The sequence below is a fragment of the Ictalurus punctatus genome, chromosome 7 (assembly GCF_001660625.3).
Source record: "Ictalurus punctatus breed USDA103 chromosome 7, Coco_2.0, whole genome shotgun sequence".
Classification (NCBI taxonomy): Eukaryota; Metazoa; Chordata; class Actinopteri; order Siluriformes; family Ictaluridae; genus Ictalurus; species Ictalurus punctatus.
In genome coordinates, this window is record NC_030422.2 from 9,752,555 (window position 1) to 9,771,797 (window position 19,243).

Consider the following 19,243-nt stretch of genomic DNA (forward strand, 5'->3'; position numbering starts at 1 on the left):
ATAATCAACAATGGTGTGGTGCGATTGGGCTGCTCTCACCATGCAGAAGTTAATTATTTTCCAATAACAGAATGTCCGGAAGCTTTGCTGACACTGGAGACTCCCTCCATAAATAGCGAAGGTTTCACCATATTAATGGATATTATTTTTTCTTTCTTATATAGCATGTTTTTTTTGTTGTTGTTTTTTTCAAAAATCTGTTTATTATTAGTTTTAGATTATGTGAATACACGTCCCTGGGAATGAGTTGTTTCTGTTATAGATATGATAAGGTATTAGAATGAGCACATATATGTAAACCTTGCAGTCAGCACTACTGTCAGAGGTGCAGTTGCAGAAAATTAATCATTTAAGAATACAATAGTGCTGTAATTGAAAACAATTTAGCTCTTCAGAGATTGACGTTGTAATACAGAAGTGTGACGGGAAACGCACTCTTGCTGTATTCTGTTTAGTTCACTCTGATCTTGGTTTGCAGAATATATTTCGCAAATCGAACGTAAAAGTATCTTCATTCAGCCATTCAGTGACTCGTTGATTGAGAAACGCTTTTATTATACAATGATTTTATCACATAGGTTGTATATACAATTTACAAATTAAAGCTAAAGATTGTAATCATGTAGATAGAAATAGATTAGCTTGAAACGCTTGGCAAAGGGAAACGTTTTAGTCAATAAATAATTCATGGCTTGCATTAGTACTTGAATGTGAATATGTCCTAATGTAAAAACAACAAAAACAATACTAATATGCATATTAGGAGTGGAATAATACAGTAGTACAATAATATAGACAGAAAGTGAAATAGTTTGTGTGCGCGTTAATATGTCTGCATTGCTTTCATAAAAAGATACAAAGCTTTTGATAGCACGAAAAATGTTTTTCCTGTGTCAAAGTTTAATACTTGCACTTCTGTAAACAGATATTCTAAAAACAAACAACCCAAACAAGAACAATGAAAAAACAACCTGTGATACTGATATGTACTATACGAATCACCGTGAAATCTCTGAATTTTGTGTAATGAAAGGAGTACCTTGGACAACAAGAGGCGGAGCTTAAGTGAAACATGAGCAGGAAATTGCGAATGTAATCATATGACGTGGCTACAGTACTTTATCTGTGATTAGCTACAGTAACTTGCGTGTGACTCTGCTCTAATTAAAGAATAAACCGTTCTGGGTGTGCTGTTATATGTAAATAACCAGCATCAGGGTGGTGTCATGTAGCCTGACATGTTATTGTCGAGTCGAGTTACTGTTACCACCTCAAAGCTGATTATTTTCCCACGGCATCACGTCCCGAATTGTATAGTTACCTTTAATGTCGCAAAACAAGTTATCACATGCGTTATAGCAGCTATAAACAATCGTTCTCACACCTAACAACTAACACACACACACACACACACACACACACACACACACACACAAAACACAGCTTGTCATGTTACTGACAAACTGCATACTCCTCCATCTTCAAGACTTTCCCATAAAAAGCTGTTACAAAGCTCTGGTACTGGAGACTCCTTCCTTTACAAAAATAGTCAAGTAAATCTCTCCTTACATAAAACCTTGCAATACCAATCGATTAGACGTTTTTCTTTGTTAACACGTTTGTTAACGTTTTAAATCCATTTATTATTAGCTTTAGGTTAAGTAGATCATCAGTGACACAACAAGCGCAAACTTGGATAGCTACGTAATATAAGCTACTAGTAGACAGACAATGTTGACGTTGTCTAAGTTCAATATTTACCTTGCTGACGTTAACACAATCCCGTATGTAGCTACCTGCCCACTATCTTGCTAAATTTACATCTAAAACCAGTAAGTATTTTACGCTAAGCATATACATCAAGCCAGTCAAATGAAGCAATCTTGGTGGTGATCAATTCGATCAAATCTGCGATTGGCTGAAATTGCAATCTAAGCGCAATTCATTTTGCTGGCCCCGGGGGAAAATACTGTCCGACGCAAATCTAGCAAGGCACTGAGCATGAAAGATGCACAGCTAACGATTGTAGAAACTATTATACTGATTGCCGTCGAGTCGCTACAACCAGGCTGCCGCGTTATCCTCGCGGTCACTGAAAACAAAAGATCGAGACCTTCTCCGGGTCATGGCAGGAGGCGCTTTCCTCTTGGTCAGGCTCAGGTAGATATCTGAGGTGAGGAAGCGCGGGTAGCAGTCCTTCTTCATCAAGGCGTAGATTTTGCTCTGCGCCGAATTGAAACACGACTGCGTTGGTTGTGCGATGTTCTTCTGAATGTCTTGCTTGGTCGAGTGGTCGATGTTAATCTGCAGCACATAATACAATATATCTTAGAGCGCTGTTTTCCTGGGCAGCTATTCTTTGAAAGATGAATCTTTGATTGTTTTTCACTACTTTTCACATTGAGGGGCAAAAAAAAAAAGATCTGACATGATTTATTTTACAGCACAAAAACCTGCCATTTTTATAAGGGTGTGTAGACTTTTTTTTTTATATCCATTTGTATATAGCTAATTAGCATTAGATCTTGTAGTGGAAGAGATTTCTGAACAATCAATAGAGGTAATCATGCCAACTAGCAAACTCCATTATGTCGGTGTGGACCATTTCCTTTTCCTAGGTGCTGCACAGTGACTCAAAGTGTTTTCTGAACTTCGTCCACTTCTTTATGTGACAATATAGTCCATATGCAGCTTAAACCCTTAAAGGTGCAATATAAACCTAAGTGTGCACATTAAGCACACATTTCCACACATTTACAATGGTAAGATGATAATTTGTTTGAATAATTTAATAGTTAGCCTTTGCTGGCTTTTAAATCTACTTTAAAAAACAACAACAACAAAAAAAAAAAAACAGTTTGAGATCTACTAAAGAAAAAAAAGAAAGAAAAGGAAATGTTATATTTGTAGTAGTCTGGGAACAGGATTTGGACCAAATTTGGAAGCCTAATGAATTCAGTTTGTAATTAGACCACTGGCTGACAAAATATCCATAGTCACAATTGCCAAAACAGAGAAGAGTGCTTTCACTCGCTGTACGGCCAACAGCAGAGAACATTTTATAATAGCATTAATTACGAGAAATTTAGTCACCTGAATGACTATTTCCCCATCAGCATTTGGGTGATTCGAAAAAGGGGCATGCCATGCATGCAAACGAGAAAGACAGAAGGCATTTCAGGTCAGGAAGGTCTGTAGCTTTCAGAACTATATATAGTTCGAAAATTTGACAATGCGAATATACCATAACAGCCTCTTGTTTTATACTTGCCTATACTTCTATGAAAGCTTTGCATCATTAGCGTTACTGTGCGTTCATTTAATGAGCAAACTGTTTTTCAAAGTTGTGAGGATTCTATAAGAACATGTTAAGTTCGTTTTGACTCAGTAACTTCTGCTTACTTGTATTTCAATGTGTTTTTTTTCTTTTTCTCAGGCTGAAAGAGCGTGGGTGGCTGAATAAGGGAGGGGAGGGCGGTTGGGTTGTTTGCAGGCCCAGCTGTGAAATGCTAGCAGGAAAACCACACGGTCACATCTCCTCTTCGGTCTTGTGGCCATGAGACTCTGGCCTTTTTTCATACGCCTCGCGCTATAGACAAAGGCTTTTCATTTCAGCCTCACAGACGACAAAGTTTAGCCAAAAAAAACCAAGTGAAACTAAGCCACTGGGCTCGTGTCGAAGCTGGTTTTCAGTCATAGGGGCTTTTTCTTAGGAAGGTTTATATGAACAGCTACTAGACCAGAGACAGATACATAAGAGACACTCACAGGGGGGTTAAACAGAATCTGGTCAATCAATTCGCAATTCGCTCAATTGTATATTATCTACGCTAAAACTCAGATAGTTATTTCAAATCTATTATATATGTTTTTAGATTTTAAGAAATTTCATTTTACCTGCGATCCGTGAATTATGAATCATAGATGGGATCAGCTGGTGACTCAAACGAATCAATACTGACTTAGTTTAATGCACAAGTTTCGAAAGAGTCAAATCACTAAAGTAAAGAATCAACTCATATCATCGCTTACTGTATTTACTAAGCCATGAAGGTTTTAAAGGTTTTAAACTAAGCTTTCTGGCCAGCATTAATAATTTCATGAATAGTGGTATTCATTTTTGAATCATCTGATTGGTCAGAAGTCCTTGATTTACATTTAATCAAATATAACATTCAGTAAGTTGTCCACAGTGGGAAAGTATTCAGGACAGAGGACTTTGCACTTTGCTCCTGAAATATGTTTTATTGCTATTATATCACAGCAATTTGGACGACAAATAAAATTTTGACACTTTATTAAAGTATGACACGTTATACTTTTTTATCCATTTATAGTTACGTTGTTATGGTATGCCCAATGAAACAAGTATTACTTATGTTCTAGCAGCTATAAACAGCCATTCCTTCACCAGTCTCTCTTTACTCTCTCTTAAAGTTAGTGCAGCTTGGTAAGTTACCAGGAAACTGGGAAATTGAACAACTAAGGATTGGATTTTGTCAGTCAATTTTGGTGACGTTTCCTGGTGTCTAATTTTGTAGATCCAATATCCACCAAAAACAAATGTATAGAAACCCTACTTGAGAAAAGTGTAAAGCAGTGGTCAACAAGCCCTCTTCTTTGAGAATTACCTTCCTGCAGGTTTCATCTCCAACCAAAATCTAACACACCTTTTTTAGCCGATTAAGAACCTCTTAAGGCAGTGATGGTCAGATGCGCACGATTATAGTTGGAGATCCTGGAACAGGGTTGGTGACCATTTGTGTAAAGTGTTACACACCAGTCTGTGCTAATAAAGTTCCGAAAAGGGTGTTTCAGTAGCATACCTCTTTGGGCGCCTCGGCTTCAATAAATACAGCGTACATTTGCTTGGCCTTGGATTGCAGATTGGCGGAGGACGCTGTGCTCTTGTAATCCTCACACGCTAACCAGAACTCGATGTTCTCCTCACTGAACTCGGAGCGAAGGAACTGCGTGAAGGTCTGCACTCCATCTAAACCAGGAAAGGAGCACGTTATTTACAATCAATCATTTGCTTTTTACCTGAACTCTGCCCAAGGTGGATCTGAGACGATATTGGGAATTGAACTTGGTCATTACAACAGATCTTTCAGAGGTGTGGGTCTGGAACAAGCAACGTTTTTGTACGCTTAGTCAACCTACAATGCAGAAGTGATCCTTCTTGGTTTTGTGTGCTGGAGAGTTTATTGAGAGAAGTTCTTCCTCGTCACTGGACTACTTCAGTAAATGTTAGACTTGTTTGTTGAGCGAAATAAAAAAAAAAAAAATCTTGAATCTGCATCGAGCAATCCTGGGGCTGGTTTGAAATGTCAAGCTACCAGGAACATCTCTTGTTATACTATTCCAAGCTGACCCTTCAGTTCCCATCAGGATCTCTGCACACAACCATGATCTAGTGCTTCTTCATTGTTTAGCATTAACATGAACATTATCTCACCTGGATGTGCCAGCAGATCTTCAAAGGAATCACTCCATCTCAAAGCGACCTCAGGTGGAATGCTGCAAGTCACAGATAAGGCAGCATTTCTTATTTAATCAGTAAGTCCATGGTGCCAAATGTCAGTGCCTATATATGGTGCGTCAAAAGGACTTACTCAATGGTTTTACTTGGTGCCTTTTTCTCTGGGCTCACATTTTCATGCGAACCAGACCTGGTCATCAGAAGACTGAGTCTGTACTTTGTGTCCTTCTCCTTATCTTTGTCCTTGTCCTTATTTCTGCATGAAAAAGAAAAGTTATTAGTTCCATAAAGAAACCGACATTTCTCAAAGTGGAATCCAGGGACCCCAAGCAGAGGCAGACTATTTCATCCGGGGGGTGAAACAGACCTGTTTGTTCTTCAAATATCAAGCCATTGTACTTGCATTGCATGTATTAAGAAGCAGACAATTACAATGCCATGCCACTACCAATGTGTATTTACAGATATCGAGGACCAGTTTGTACATAAAAAAAATTATTCATGCAGTGAGGAATTAATGTGAGCGTAAGCAAAGCATATCCAAAAAATAATTAATAATTAACAAAAAGTATTGGGATGTGCTGGATCAAGTGCTATTTTATAAGCTACTGAGTAAGCTGGCTAACATTATATGCTACATCGCACAAGTGCGATATAATAATGTTACAGTAACTGTGTTACACAATTAAAGTAGAACGCTGGGATAGACAGGGTAGTTTATAAACAATTCTTTGTGTTCACTGTCACACACTAAAATAATGAGCCTAATATATTAACAATGTGATAATTAAATACATTTGCATGAGGGTGGATTTACAGTTCCTTGGCAAACTTTGAGAACCTCATGTAGCAATTCCTTGACATTGTACGACACAAAAACTTTAACCATCCAAACAAACCTTTGTGTGCAGAAATCTTATCTGAGGTCAAGTTTTAATCAGACTGAGGTTGGATGAATCATTTGTAATGCGTGCCATGCTAACTTACAGATGCACAGTATAAGAAGTGAAATAAGGGGAAGTACTGATAGAGTTTGGCCATGAACCATTTCTGTACTTCTTTAAAATGACTTTCAGAAGACCAAGTTGCAATTAAGAAAGAATGTCGAACAGTCTCATAAAAGCTTTAGAAGAAGTTTTTATTTGTATCCTAAGCAAGAGTCCCGAACAACTTGACACAATGCTCTTGTACTTTGGTAACGATGGTTTTGTAACAGATCTGTTTACAAACCGTTAGGATTATCCCTGATATCACAGTTCCACTACAGTCAAGCAAAACGTTGGAGCACTGGATAACAACAGGGTGTCCAAGTACACATCTCAGTCATTTTGTGTTTACAGATCACTGCGGTTATACATTGAGTAATCTGCAGGATATCTGGATTCAAGCTAAAGTGCTCTGATAAATGTTAAGCAATGCAAACACAGACAATGCACCAACCTGTCGCCATCCATTATCTTTATATACAGACTGCATATTCCATACTGGCAACTGTTTCTTGAACGATTTCAAGAAAATAAAAAATAAAAAACATACCTTGAGTGGCTGTCTTTCATTCTGGTAGCACGCCACACGGTCTCGCCGAGCATTTTGAAATACACTTCCTCCTTGGGGGCAGAGAAGTCGAATTGAGGAAACAGAAAGACAAAGGTCTCCATGCTTTTCCCCTGTCTCACTCTCCCTCTCTGTCTCTCTCACTCATGAAGCTATACAGCAGGTCATCAATCTTATTTAACCACAAATCCTCAAACCACCAACTGGTATCTGGCAGGTCATTTCCCATACCTGTCGTTAACACTTCTTGTTCAATCGGAACTACCCCCGATGTTACGGTAACACGGTTGAGAAAGAATTTCCCATTTGAAGAGGTGTAAAGTGTCAGCGAAGGTACTTTTGAAAGAAATGGTGTCGAGAGATGATCGATGGAAGGAAGTGTAACCCAGTGATGGTGAACGGTGTAGATAGCATGGTCCAAAAAAAATTTGCATTTTAATAAAAATAAACAAAATTGGATTAGCATATCAAAAAGCTCAGATCTGGTCCAGATCATGTCCGGAGTCCAAGTTTTGCCTCTTTAGATTATCTAATGAGCAGTGAAAAGATTTGTCATGTTAATGGACACTTATGTCAAGTCACGTCAAGTTTTTCATTGGTATGAAATTAGTTCTTCATGCTACACCAATGACCAATGGATAACACTTGGCTTTGATGAACCCAGTCATAGAACAAGGTCAATTTACCATAACTGGTAATTGTCATGATATCTGTTCAACGTCATGGCATGCACTTTTCTACCTAGTAACTTCCCTATTACGTGACAAGAACCTTTTCGGGTTCCACATTTGACCTTTGTGTTTTTTTTTTGTTTTGTCTATTTAGCAGTTGTTTTATGACAAATATTATGACAACTTATGCTGTGACAAATGTTTTGAAAGGTCTGTTTGATACTGCAACGAATATGGAAGTAGCATGTAAGCACATAATGTTATTTTTCCTGAGTCAGTAAGATTCCACAACCACTGCGTAGTTAAATGAGAAATTACACGTATTAATTAGATTAGGAATAAAACACTTAGGGGCATGCTGTTAAAGGGAAATAGTTAACATTTTTGTAAAACTTGAAACATTTATAATTTAACGTTTATAGTGTGTTTAATGTCATGGAACGTCCATGAATCAAGTGATTTCCTGTTATCGCTTAGGCCACGGGTTCCCAAACTTTTCCAGGGCAAGGCCCCCCAAATGGCATTAACATTTGACCCTTTTACAAGATGTCTTTAAAACACATTAAAAATACAGACTCCTGAATATATCCCCCTTTTTTAAAAATTAATAATTACATCTTACATCTTTACATTACATTATATTAGGAATTGATTGTGTGTGTGGTTGTCTGAGAGTGAGAATTTATTTTTCAAACCAAATTGCTGAGGCCCCCCAGGCAGCCCCCAAGGGGCCGTGGCCCCCACTTTGAAACCACTGACTTAGGTTATAGCAGCTATAAACGTTCATTCCCTCACCAGAATCTCACCTTTTGTTGTCTTTTAAAGCTAAAAATATCTACATGAACCCCCCCCCCCCCCCCCCCAAAAAAAAAAAAAAAAAAAAAAAAACATTACAATTGGAAAAGTGAGACACATTTTTTTTTCCCCCTCAGTTTTTGTTTTACCGTGGTGTGCACGTTTCTGATGTACGGACATTATCCGCTATCGTATTTGAATCTTTGTAATATATCTTAAAATATAAACGGTTCTGTACATCTGATACACTTTGGCTTTGTTTCGCGGAAAAGTATTGGATTTTATTTACTACAAAACAAGATCTTAAAAACATCCAAATGACCAATGTGCATTCCTTATGCTTTCCCGTGTCCGAAAAAAAGACTCACAAAGTCCAGATACATAAAAAAAATTATAAGAATAATAAATTGTACTAATAATGGTGTTATGGAGTTCATTACTTTACACCTCTGATTAAATGTAGCATGTAGCAGAAATTCTTTTATTTATAAAAAAAATAAATAATGAATTCTTTTCACTAATCAAACACACATTTATATATATATATATATATATATATATATATATATATATATATATATATATATATATATATATATTAAAGGATAAACCTGAAATCAAGCTTTCTGTACTTTTCTGGATTTCTGAGCAAAACTGTCGAAAGCCACATTCATATCAAAACCCCTGCAGAGTCCAAAGAACATTTCTTTAAGCGTTTTTTTTTTTTTTTTTTTAAATTCAATTTAGTTACAGGTCGCCTACGAACACTGAGGCTGCTTTTAGAATGCATTCACTGACAAACTTGGATCGGTGCATAATGCACAGGCCCTTGAGCAGCTTCACTGCTGACTGAGCCGCTGAATCATTCCAGTGGAAGTCACCCTGGCCTCGTCCTCGGTCCTTATGAGTAAAAATATCCATTTTAGTTCTTTCTCAGATACATATCAGATTATGTGTGCCTTTTTTTTTTTAAAGTGATGTGTCGATGACTCATGTGAAATTCACCCATTCATTCACACACACACACACACACACATACACACACACACACACATACACACACACACCAATGGTAGCAGAGCTGCCATGCAAGGCTCTAACTTGCCATCGGGAGCAACTTGGGGTTCAGTGTCTTGCCCAAGGACACTTCGGCATGTGGAGTCATGTGGGCCGGGAATCGAAACTCCAACCCTACGATTAGTGGAGAACCCACTCTACCACCTGAACCACAGCTGCCCGTATGTGATGTAAAATGTAAAATATATGTGAATTTTCTATAAGGGAAATAAAAGAAATATTAAATATATAAAACATTTGCATAACATGTACTACTATTGCCACTGCTACTACTACTACTACTACTAATAAATAATTTGTATTTTAATCCTATATGAATAACTACAGGTTTTTGTGCTTGAAATAAATTTACATTTATTCATTCAGCAGATGCTTTTATCCAAAGCAACTTACAAATGAGGAAACACAAGCAAAGCTATATCAAATGGAGAACAATACAAGTAGTGTGCTACCAACAAGATTTTTTATTGAGTTCCAGAGAAGCAAAGTGCACAGTGTAGAGTTGTAAGCTGTATATACACACACATATATATATATATATATATATATATATATATATATATATATATATATATATATATATATATATATATATATATATATATATATATATATTATAAGTTGGGGGGTGGGTGGGTTAGGGGTTAGTTAAGTGGGTCTTTACCTGTTTTTTGACAACAGTTTATGTTGGAAGTTCATTCTACTATTGAGGGACAGTCAGTTTGAAGGTTCTGGAAAGGATCTGGAAAGGGACCTCGTGCCTCACTGAGTATGCACTGCAAGGCGTCTGTCGTTAACCAATCGCAGGTTGTGCTAGGGGACCTAAACCTCAAGGATAGTGTCGAAGTAGGGAGGTGCTTTCCAGACAAGGTCTTGTACGTGAGCATCAAGGCCTTGAATTTGATGCAGGCGCCTAGAGGAAGCCAGTGGAGGGAGATGAAGAGGGGTGTGACGTGGGTTCTGTCGGGCTGGTTGAAAACAAGGTGTGCTGCTGCATTCTGAATCATCTGAAGGATTTTTATGGAGCTGGCTTGACTGGGAGGCCTGGGAGTGCGTTGTAATAGTCCAGTTTTGAGATAACATAAAATAATTAAATCTCAAGAAGAACAGATTAGACATTAAGGATTTTAACTAGCCCCAATATACATATAAAAGCACTGACAATTAAAACACTGAGATCTAAAGCTATAGATTTAAACAAAACAATGTGTGGGCTTTGCATTAAGGAAATTAAAAAAATATTTGCCTGTACTCATTAGATTTAAACAGAATTTCCTACACTTAATACATGAGTGTCCCAGATTCCATATTTGATATGATATAGCAAATGTGTTATGGTTCCAGCATTAGCTATGTCAGATTTGCACTTAAATTGTCTTAGTCTCTGTACAAATTTAGCATTAAAGAGAGTATCTTGACATGTAAATATTATGGGATATTCTATATAGCTTAAAAATGTTGTCGTCTAGGTGTATCTATCGTTATGGACGTGATGCGTCTAAAACCCTAGTCCTTCACAGACTATAGGAATCACATGTTTGCATTATTTATTGTAAGTAACCACTCAAATAGGAAGTAGGAACAAAGTAAGATTTAAACATAGCACATGGATTGTCCCATTTCAGCGTGTTTAACATTTTAAAATTCAATATACTCTCCTGTTTTTATATTCTAATTATTATTGTCATGAATAAATGGTGTTTCGTTAGAGGAGACTCAGAGAGGGAATTCGACTGCGACACTTCTGAGCTTTCATTTGTCAAAGCCCAAGGTCAAACAAATTGAAGAGCGCTATAAGTCCTGAATCCTCTTTCAGGTCTGTCGCCTTGTGTAGTCACATTACAATCATGGACAAATCTGATTGACGGGTAAAAAAAGGTCAACAGTGAACAGGTGCGTCCTCGAGTGGAGACGAGAGCAGCATCCTAATCAAAATAGCACACTTGCGGTGACCCAGTGGACTAATGTAATCATAAGGACATTTTGCATGTTTGTTTACAGATACTTAGATTTGTAATGTCTAGGAAAAGTGCACTCAAAGGGCCTTACTTTATCAATGAACACATTTATTTGTAAATCTTTCGTAGGAGAGAGAGCTGCCGTGACCCAAAACGAAGCAGTTTCCCTGTGTGATCTTTATTTCTTGGTTTTCATGTCAAACCAGTTCCATTTATCCACAGATAATTCTGTCATTTGACTCCAGAGCTGAGCTTTTTCAGGTGCTGTCATTCTGCTAAGTAAATAATATTTTTAATGTTTTAAATGTGACTCAATTTAACGTCCACTTCTGCGAAATTCCTTTACTTTCACCATTTGTCCTCATTTTGTGCTTTTAGCTCTCAGAGCTTTACCTTTTATGGAGTTTTATGGGCATCGCTAAATGCAAATTACAGTGGTGTGCTCACGCTTTGCATTTTGCTTGTAATTGGTATTCATCAACAATATGCTTGGCGCTACCGTGCTTTGGCCTGCGAAAACATTATCGAACGTCCACGGAACAAGTTATCACTGACACAGGAGACGCCTTCCATAAATGTTCATAAATTCCTTGCAGAACGTGTCACCATATCAGTTATTATGTTTTTTTTATTTGTTCAATAACAATATTACAATATGTTTTTATTCTGTATATTATTAGCCTTAGATTACATAGAGGAGTTGTTACTATAGAAATAATAATGCATCAGTACAAGTGCATTAATATAAACATTGCAGCTGGAACTACTCTCTGAGCTGCTGTTGTAGAAAATTAATCAATATATGAACAATCAGAAACAACCAGAAGCAACCATTTAACACCACTGTATAATGCTATAGTGTGAATTCAAATGATGTATATTTACATTTATATTTATTCATTTAGCAGACGCTTTTATCCAAAGCGACTTACAAATGAGAAAATACAAGCAAAGCGATATACAGTATCAAGCAGAGAACAATACAAGTAGTGATACCATACAAGATCCATTAATTGAATTCCAGAAGAAGTAAAGTGTGCAGAGTAGAGGTGTAAGTGCAATTTTATTTATTTATTTATTTATTTTATGGGTTGGTTAGGTGTTCACGGAAGAGGTGGATCTTTAGCTGTTTTTTGAAGATGGTGAGAGATTCTGTGGTCCAGATCGAGGTTGGACGTTCACTCCACTGAGAAACAGTTAGTTTGAAGGTTATGGAAAGGGACCTTGAGCCACGCTGAGTAGGAACTACTCAGCGTCGGTCGCTAATCGATAGCAGATTGCATGAGGGAACGTAAGCCTTCAGGAGAGTGTTGAGGTAGGAGGGTGCTGATCCAGACAAGGTCTTGTAGGTGAGCATCAAGACTTTGAATTTGATGCGGGTGGATACATGAAGCCAGTGGAGGGAGATGAAAAGGAGTGTGACATGGGTTCTCTTGGGCTGGTTGAAGACGAGGCGTGCTGCAGCATTCTGAATCATCTGAAGGGGTTTGATGGAGCTGGCTGGGAGGCCCGAAAGTAGTGAGTTGCAGTAGTCCAGTTTTGAGATAACAAGAGCCTGGACTAGTATTAGTGTAGCCTGTTCGGTGAGATAGGGTCTGACTTTCTTGATGTTGTACAGGATGAACCTACAGGACTGTGCAGTTGTTGAGACGTGGTCTGTAAAGGTCAAGCTGTCATCAAGAATCACCCCAAGGTTCCTGGCCGTCCTGGTTGGCTTGAGTGTGGTTGAGCTGAGCTGTACAGTGAGGTTGTGGTTGATTGAGGGACAGGCTGGGATGACGAGGAGCTCAGATTTTTCCAGGTTGAGCTTAAGGTGGTGTTCCCTCATCCAGACCGAGATGTCCGACAGGCAAGCAGAGATGCGTGCAGAGACGGATGGACCGTCAGGCTGGAAGGACAAATAGAGCTGGGTGTCATCAGCATAGCAATGATATGAGAAGCCATGAGACTCAATCACCTGCTCTAGAGATGTAGTGTAGATAGAAAAGAGGAATGGACCCAGAACTGACCCCTGTGGAACGCCAGTTGTGAGTTTCAGAAATACCTCCCCTCCAGGATACCTTGAAGGATCTGTCAGAGAGATAGGATTCCACCCAGCGCAGAACCGTTCCAGTGATGCCCAGGCTGGAGAGAGTTGACAGGAGGATCTGATGGTTCACAGTGTCGAAAGCAGCAGAGAGGTCAAGTAGGATGAGGACAGATGATCTAGAGGTTGCTCTTGATAGTCGTAAGGCTTCAGTGACGGAAAGCAGAGCAGTCTCCGTGGAGTGGTTGCTCTTGAAGCCAGACTGCTTGGTGTCCAGGAGGTTGTTCTGTGTGAGAAAATTGGAGAGTTGATTAAAAACGGCTCTTTCAAGAGTTTTTTAAAGAAAAGGGAGTAGGGAAACAGGTCTGTAGTTGTCAACCACAGCAGGGTTAAGTGAGGGTTTTTTAAGCAGTGGTTAAAAAGATGTCCAGATAACATAATCTTATCAGACAATTTAAAAAAAAGTAAAAGTACGAAATTTTGTGCATATCCTATGCAGCATAAAAGCTAGTTCAAAACACTTTCAGAGAATCTGCTGCTTAAAAATAGCAGTATGCATAGACTTGAAATTGGTTTAAATGAATTAAAGAGTGCATTAAAGACAGGTTAAGAAAGGTTAATATTACCAACACTTACTGTAGCTGTGTTCCATGTGTTCGTGTGAAATTAAAGTGGCACTTCCTCATATGGTGGGTGATATATCATACGCTTGATGCCAACGTGGTAATATTGTTGTTGCAATCAATGTTTACAGACTTATCATGCTGTGATAGCAATAGCAATAGCACTAATGCAGTTTCAGTGATAACACCTCAGCCTGCCAGCACTGATAGTAAAACAGATCTGTTCATGTTTTCCCAGTTGTATTAACAGTGTAAACAAGTTGAAACTAAAAGACTCAGCTAGAGAAAGAGGAACTTTCTTGGGGTCATAAGTATTCCTGTTACACAAGCTGTCGAGGAAAAGACTTCTTTTTGAACCTGTTCATCATTTTGGGAAAATCATTTCAATTTTTTTTTATGACTCATCCTGTATAAGTCTTGTGTTTGTCCAATTAAATGCTCTCTAATATGTATATGGTTTGTTGGTGCATTTTTGGATGTGCGTATTTCCACACATTATTGCCTTTTCCAAGTTTAGTTTATTCATTTGGAGGAGGCTGGAATTTGTGCAGGTTAGTAGTTGGAGGAAAGTTTTAGCAACTTGGGCCTGTTCAGGACTTGAAATGTTGTACCTCAGACTAATCTAAATTGCAATTCTGTCTTCATACACTATGATAGCTTCTCCATCAGTAGTAATGAATAAGTAATAGAATTGGATCTAGTATGTAAATGGTATCCCAGTGTCAACCCTGTGGACTCATTAAAATCTTTCTCCTTTAAAAACAAACAAACAAACAAACAAACAAACAAACAAACAAACAAACAAACAAAAAACTAGTTTGTTAAGCTACAGTGAATTTAGTTTATATTCAGTGGGGGAATGGCATATTTTGAATGGTACTGGCTGTAAATCAGTCAACACACCATCTCTCTGACTTCCTGTTTCAAAAGGAAGTACATCAGCACCACTGCTCTCAAACCTTTCAGTTCATGCAGGCTTTAAGTTTTTTACTCTCTCAAAATATTTATATTTACCTTATGACAACTTTCTATAATTGCGACAGTGTTTTAGTGAAAGTGTGCTAAATGTGGTATATATTAAAGTGTTGGCCTTCTGTTATGAGGTTCTGTCCCAAATCCATTTCATGAATACGATTTCCAGGTGCTATTGAGAGTACACCAACCAGTTGTTTGACTTCTACATAGTTATGTGGCAAAGCAAAAATGTTTAGCATTCTTATCTTAGCTCTTTGGCTTGCTCGACAATTCTGGTACGGAACTCTGAAAGAAGTTCCATGCAGGAGCTTCCTCCATGTCCGCTGAGTCGTCTGCTACCTTTCACGCTCCCAGCTTAAATATATCATGATGCACAATGATAGGAAAGGCTCCGATGTGTAAAGAATATGAAAAGATAAATAAAAGTGGGGAAAGGAAGTTTAAAAATAGAGTTCTGGCTAAATTCGGGGGTCTCATGTAATTTCCTTCTGCTGGTAATTAGCTAATGAGGTGAAATTGTACACAGAGTGGAGTCCACAGGATTGGATTGTTGACTTATAGCATTATATCGGTTTCTTTGCCTCAAAACCCAGTTCCCCATTTGAAACGGCTTTCACAAATCTGTGTTGTAGCACTTGTTCAGTGCTTTTCATTATTGGTTTGTTGCATTGCATGTCAATTGTCTAACCAGACCCCGAGACCCTAAAATTGTTCAGAAGCTGTCCTCCAGGGACCTTGTTCATTAGTCACAAACATCAAAGCGTCAGTTTGCCGGGGATCCATTTGTTAAAGCTGTCAAATGTGTTCTTATAAATGAGGCCCGCGCCAAAGAAAGGGGAAACGTGGCAGGCAGAAATTGAAACTGAAATGTGTTTGTTGCAAAGCTACTTCCCGTCTTGCAAGCTCGTTAAAGAAAATCCGCAGATCCGTCTCACGTTGTCTAATGCCTCCTGATGGTCAGACATTCATGTTGTTTATTAAAATACTTTGGATTGGACTGCTTTTTGGATTAACATTAGGCCCTGTACAATTGAACGAGATTTTGATTCAAGGTGTCACGATGTGATAATCGCATTTTAATTGAATACTTGATCTGCCAGCTAGCTTAGCTAGTTTCTAACATACCCATAGCTCACTTGCTAGACTTTCTCTCTCTCTCTCTCTCTCTCTCTCTCTCTCTCTCTCTCTCTCATATATATATATATATATATATATATATATATATATATATATATATATATATATATATATATATATATATATATATATATATATAAAGTATTTGATCCCCTGCTGATTTTGTACGTTTGCCCACTGACAAAGAACTGATTAGTCTATAATTTTAATGGTAGGTTTATTTGAACAGTGAGAGACAGAATAACAACAAAAAAAAATCCAGAAAAACGCATGTCAAAAATGTTATAAATTGAGTTGCATTTTAATGACGGAAATAAGTATTTGACCCCCTCTCAATCAGAAAGATTTCTGGCTCCCAGGTGTCTTTTATACAGGTAACGAGCTGAGATTATGAGCACACTCTTAAAGAGAGTGCTCCTAATATCAGTTTGTTACCTGTATAAAAGACACCTGTCCACAGAAGCAATCAATCAATCAGATTCCAAACTCTCCACCATGGCCAAGACCAAAGAGCTCTCCAAGGATGTCAGGGACAAGACTGTAGACCTACACAAGTCTGCAATGGGCTACAAGACCATTGCCAAGCAGCTTGGTGAGAAGGTGACAACAGTTGGTGTGATTATTCGCAAATGGAAGAAACACAAAAGAGCTGTCAATCTCCCTCGGCCCGGGGCTCCATGCAAGATCTCACCTCGTGGAGTTGCAATGATCATGAGAACAGTGAGGAATCAGCCCAGAACTACACGGGAGGATCTTGTCAATGATCTCAAGGCAGCTGGGACCATAGTCACCAAGAAAACAATTGGTAACACACTACGCCGTGAAGGACTGAAATCCTGCAGCGCCCGCAAGGTCCCCCTGCTCAAGAAAGCACAAATACATGCCCATCTGAAGTTTGCCAATGAACATCTGAATGATTCAGAGGACAACTGGGTGAAAGTGTTGTGGTCAGATGAGACCAAAATGGAGCTCTTTGGCATCAACTCAACTCGCCGTGTTTGGAGGAGGAGGAATGATGCCTATGACCCCAAGAACACCATCCCCACCGTCAAACATGGAGGTGGAAACATTATGCTTTGGGGGTGTTTTTCTGTTAAGGGGACGGAACAACTTCTCCGCATCAAAGGGACGATGGACGGGGCCATGTACCGTCAAATCTTGGGTGAGAACCTCCTTCCGTCAGCCAGGGCATTGAGAATGGGTCGTGGATGGGTATTCCAGCATGACAATGACCCAAAACACACGGCCAAGGCAACAAAGGAGTGGCTCAAGAAGAAGCACATTAAGGTCCTGGAGTGGCCTAGCCAGTCTCCAGACCTTAATCCCATAGAAAATCTGTGGAGGGAGCTGAAGGTTCGAGTTGCCAAACGTCAGCCTCGAAACCTTAATGACTTGGAGAAGATCTGCAAAGAGGAGTGGGACAAAATCCCTCCTGAGATGTGTGCAAACCTGGTGGCCAACTACAAGAAACGTCTGACCTCTGTGATTGCCAACAAGGGTTTTGCCACCAAGTACTAAGTCATGTTTTGCAGAGGGGTCAAATACTTATTTCCCTCATTAAAATGCAAATCAATTTATAACATTTTTGACATGCGTTTTTCTGGATTTTCTTGTTGTTATTCTGTCTCTCACTGTTCAAATAAATCTACCATTAAAATTATAGAATGATCATTTCTTTGTCAGTGGGCAAACGTACAAAATCAGCAGGGGATCAAATACTTTTTTCCCTCACTGTATATATATATATATATATATATATATATATATATATATATATATATATATATATATACACATATAATTATGGAGATATGTGCATTGATGCAATTTAGTCCCCAGCCCTAATTGACACTGAAGCCCAAACTCCCCAATTATTGACTGCAGTCATGCTTTTGGAGGATGTCTTGTGGTAACTTCTGTCGAGAAGTTTTTTTCAGGATTGCATGTTAAGTGACATGCTTTTAGCTTCCTTACAGTTCCTCTTGATGCGTAGCTGCGTTTAGATATTACACATTCCGTGTCACAGTGCTGGATTTATAATATCACCTCATACACTAATAAAAAAAAGTTATAAAAGCTTCTTCTTGAGGATATTTGAGGATATTTATGGATGTGAAGCTTTTATATGAAAAATGGACACCTGGCCTGGGATGCCTGTATTGTCTACAGTCCTTATGGTTCCCTAAAACGGTTCCCTATAATTCACTGCAGTCTGTGCTAAACCTTGGTAAACAAAGATGCATCTTTTGCATGAAGATTTTTAAGCAACGTTCCTGCCCATGCATGTTTTGCATGTTCACAACCCCGATCATACAAAGATACCAAGATGATTTCTTTTAAATGGTTTAATTCTTAGGCAACTTCAAGATGTTTATCTGCCGAGTGATGTTACAGCTGGGATCTCCCGAGTTCTCAAGCGCTTACAAGAACGCGCGTGGCTTCCTGTAAACGTGTTTTCACTTCCTATGTGCACAGTTGAGAAGAAGTGGCAAACATCTGCTGCATACCAAAGAAGTTTGATGCCACGTGATGTCATTTCCTCAACAACCGCATCTATTAACAAGTTTGGAGTCTTGACCATGAACCAGGAAATGGATTATTCTTAACACGCAAGGGTTGGCATACTCTCAGTTTGTTAACAGTAGTATTATACTTAGTGACGCCTGTTGGTGATATTAGATGTGAGGCTAAAACTGTACAAATATATATACAAAACTATAAAAACAAAAAAAAAAGAAAACAGTAAACTCCCAGAAACAAAGCTATTTCTATGTTTTGCCTCTGATTTTACTACAATGTCAGACAATACCCATTCAAATACACTTACCAGCCACTTTATTAGGAACACCTGTACACCCACTGCCCTATTTGTGCAATTATCCGAATCTCAGCCAATCATATGGCAGCAATGCGATGCTGAGCAGAGTCCTCAGCGGAGTGAGAAA

The 19,243-nt window shown here is 38.5% G+C and overlaps 1 protein-coding gene across 1 annotated transcript; it reads right to left on the reverse strand.

The window, feature by feature from the left end:
* Positions 1–534: 534 nt before the first annotated feature.
* On the reverse strand, positions 535–7,382 carry rgs18 (regulator of G protein signaling 18). The gene is made up of 5 exons (XM_017473210.3): positions 7,019–7,382; positions 5,616–5,738; positions 5,459–5,520; positions 4,827–4,993; positions 535–2,304 (listed from the first exon to the last, which is right to left on the reverse strand). The coding sequence occupies exons 1-5, from the start codon at positions 7,138–7,140 to the stop codon at positions 2,059–2,061; spliced, it is 720 nt and encodes a 239-aa protein (XP_017328699.1). The 5' UTR covers positions 7,141–7,382; the 3' UTR covers positions 535–2,058.
* Between the last annotated feature and the right edge of the window lie 11,861 nt (positions 7,383–19,243).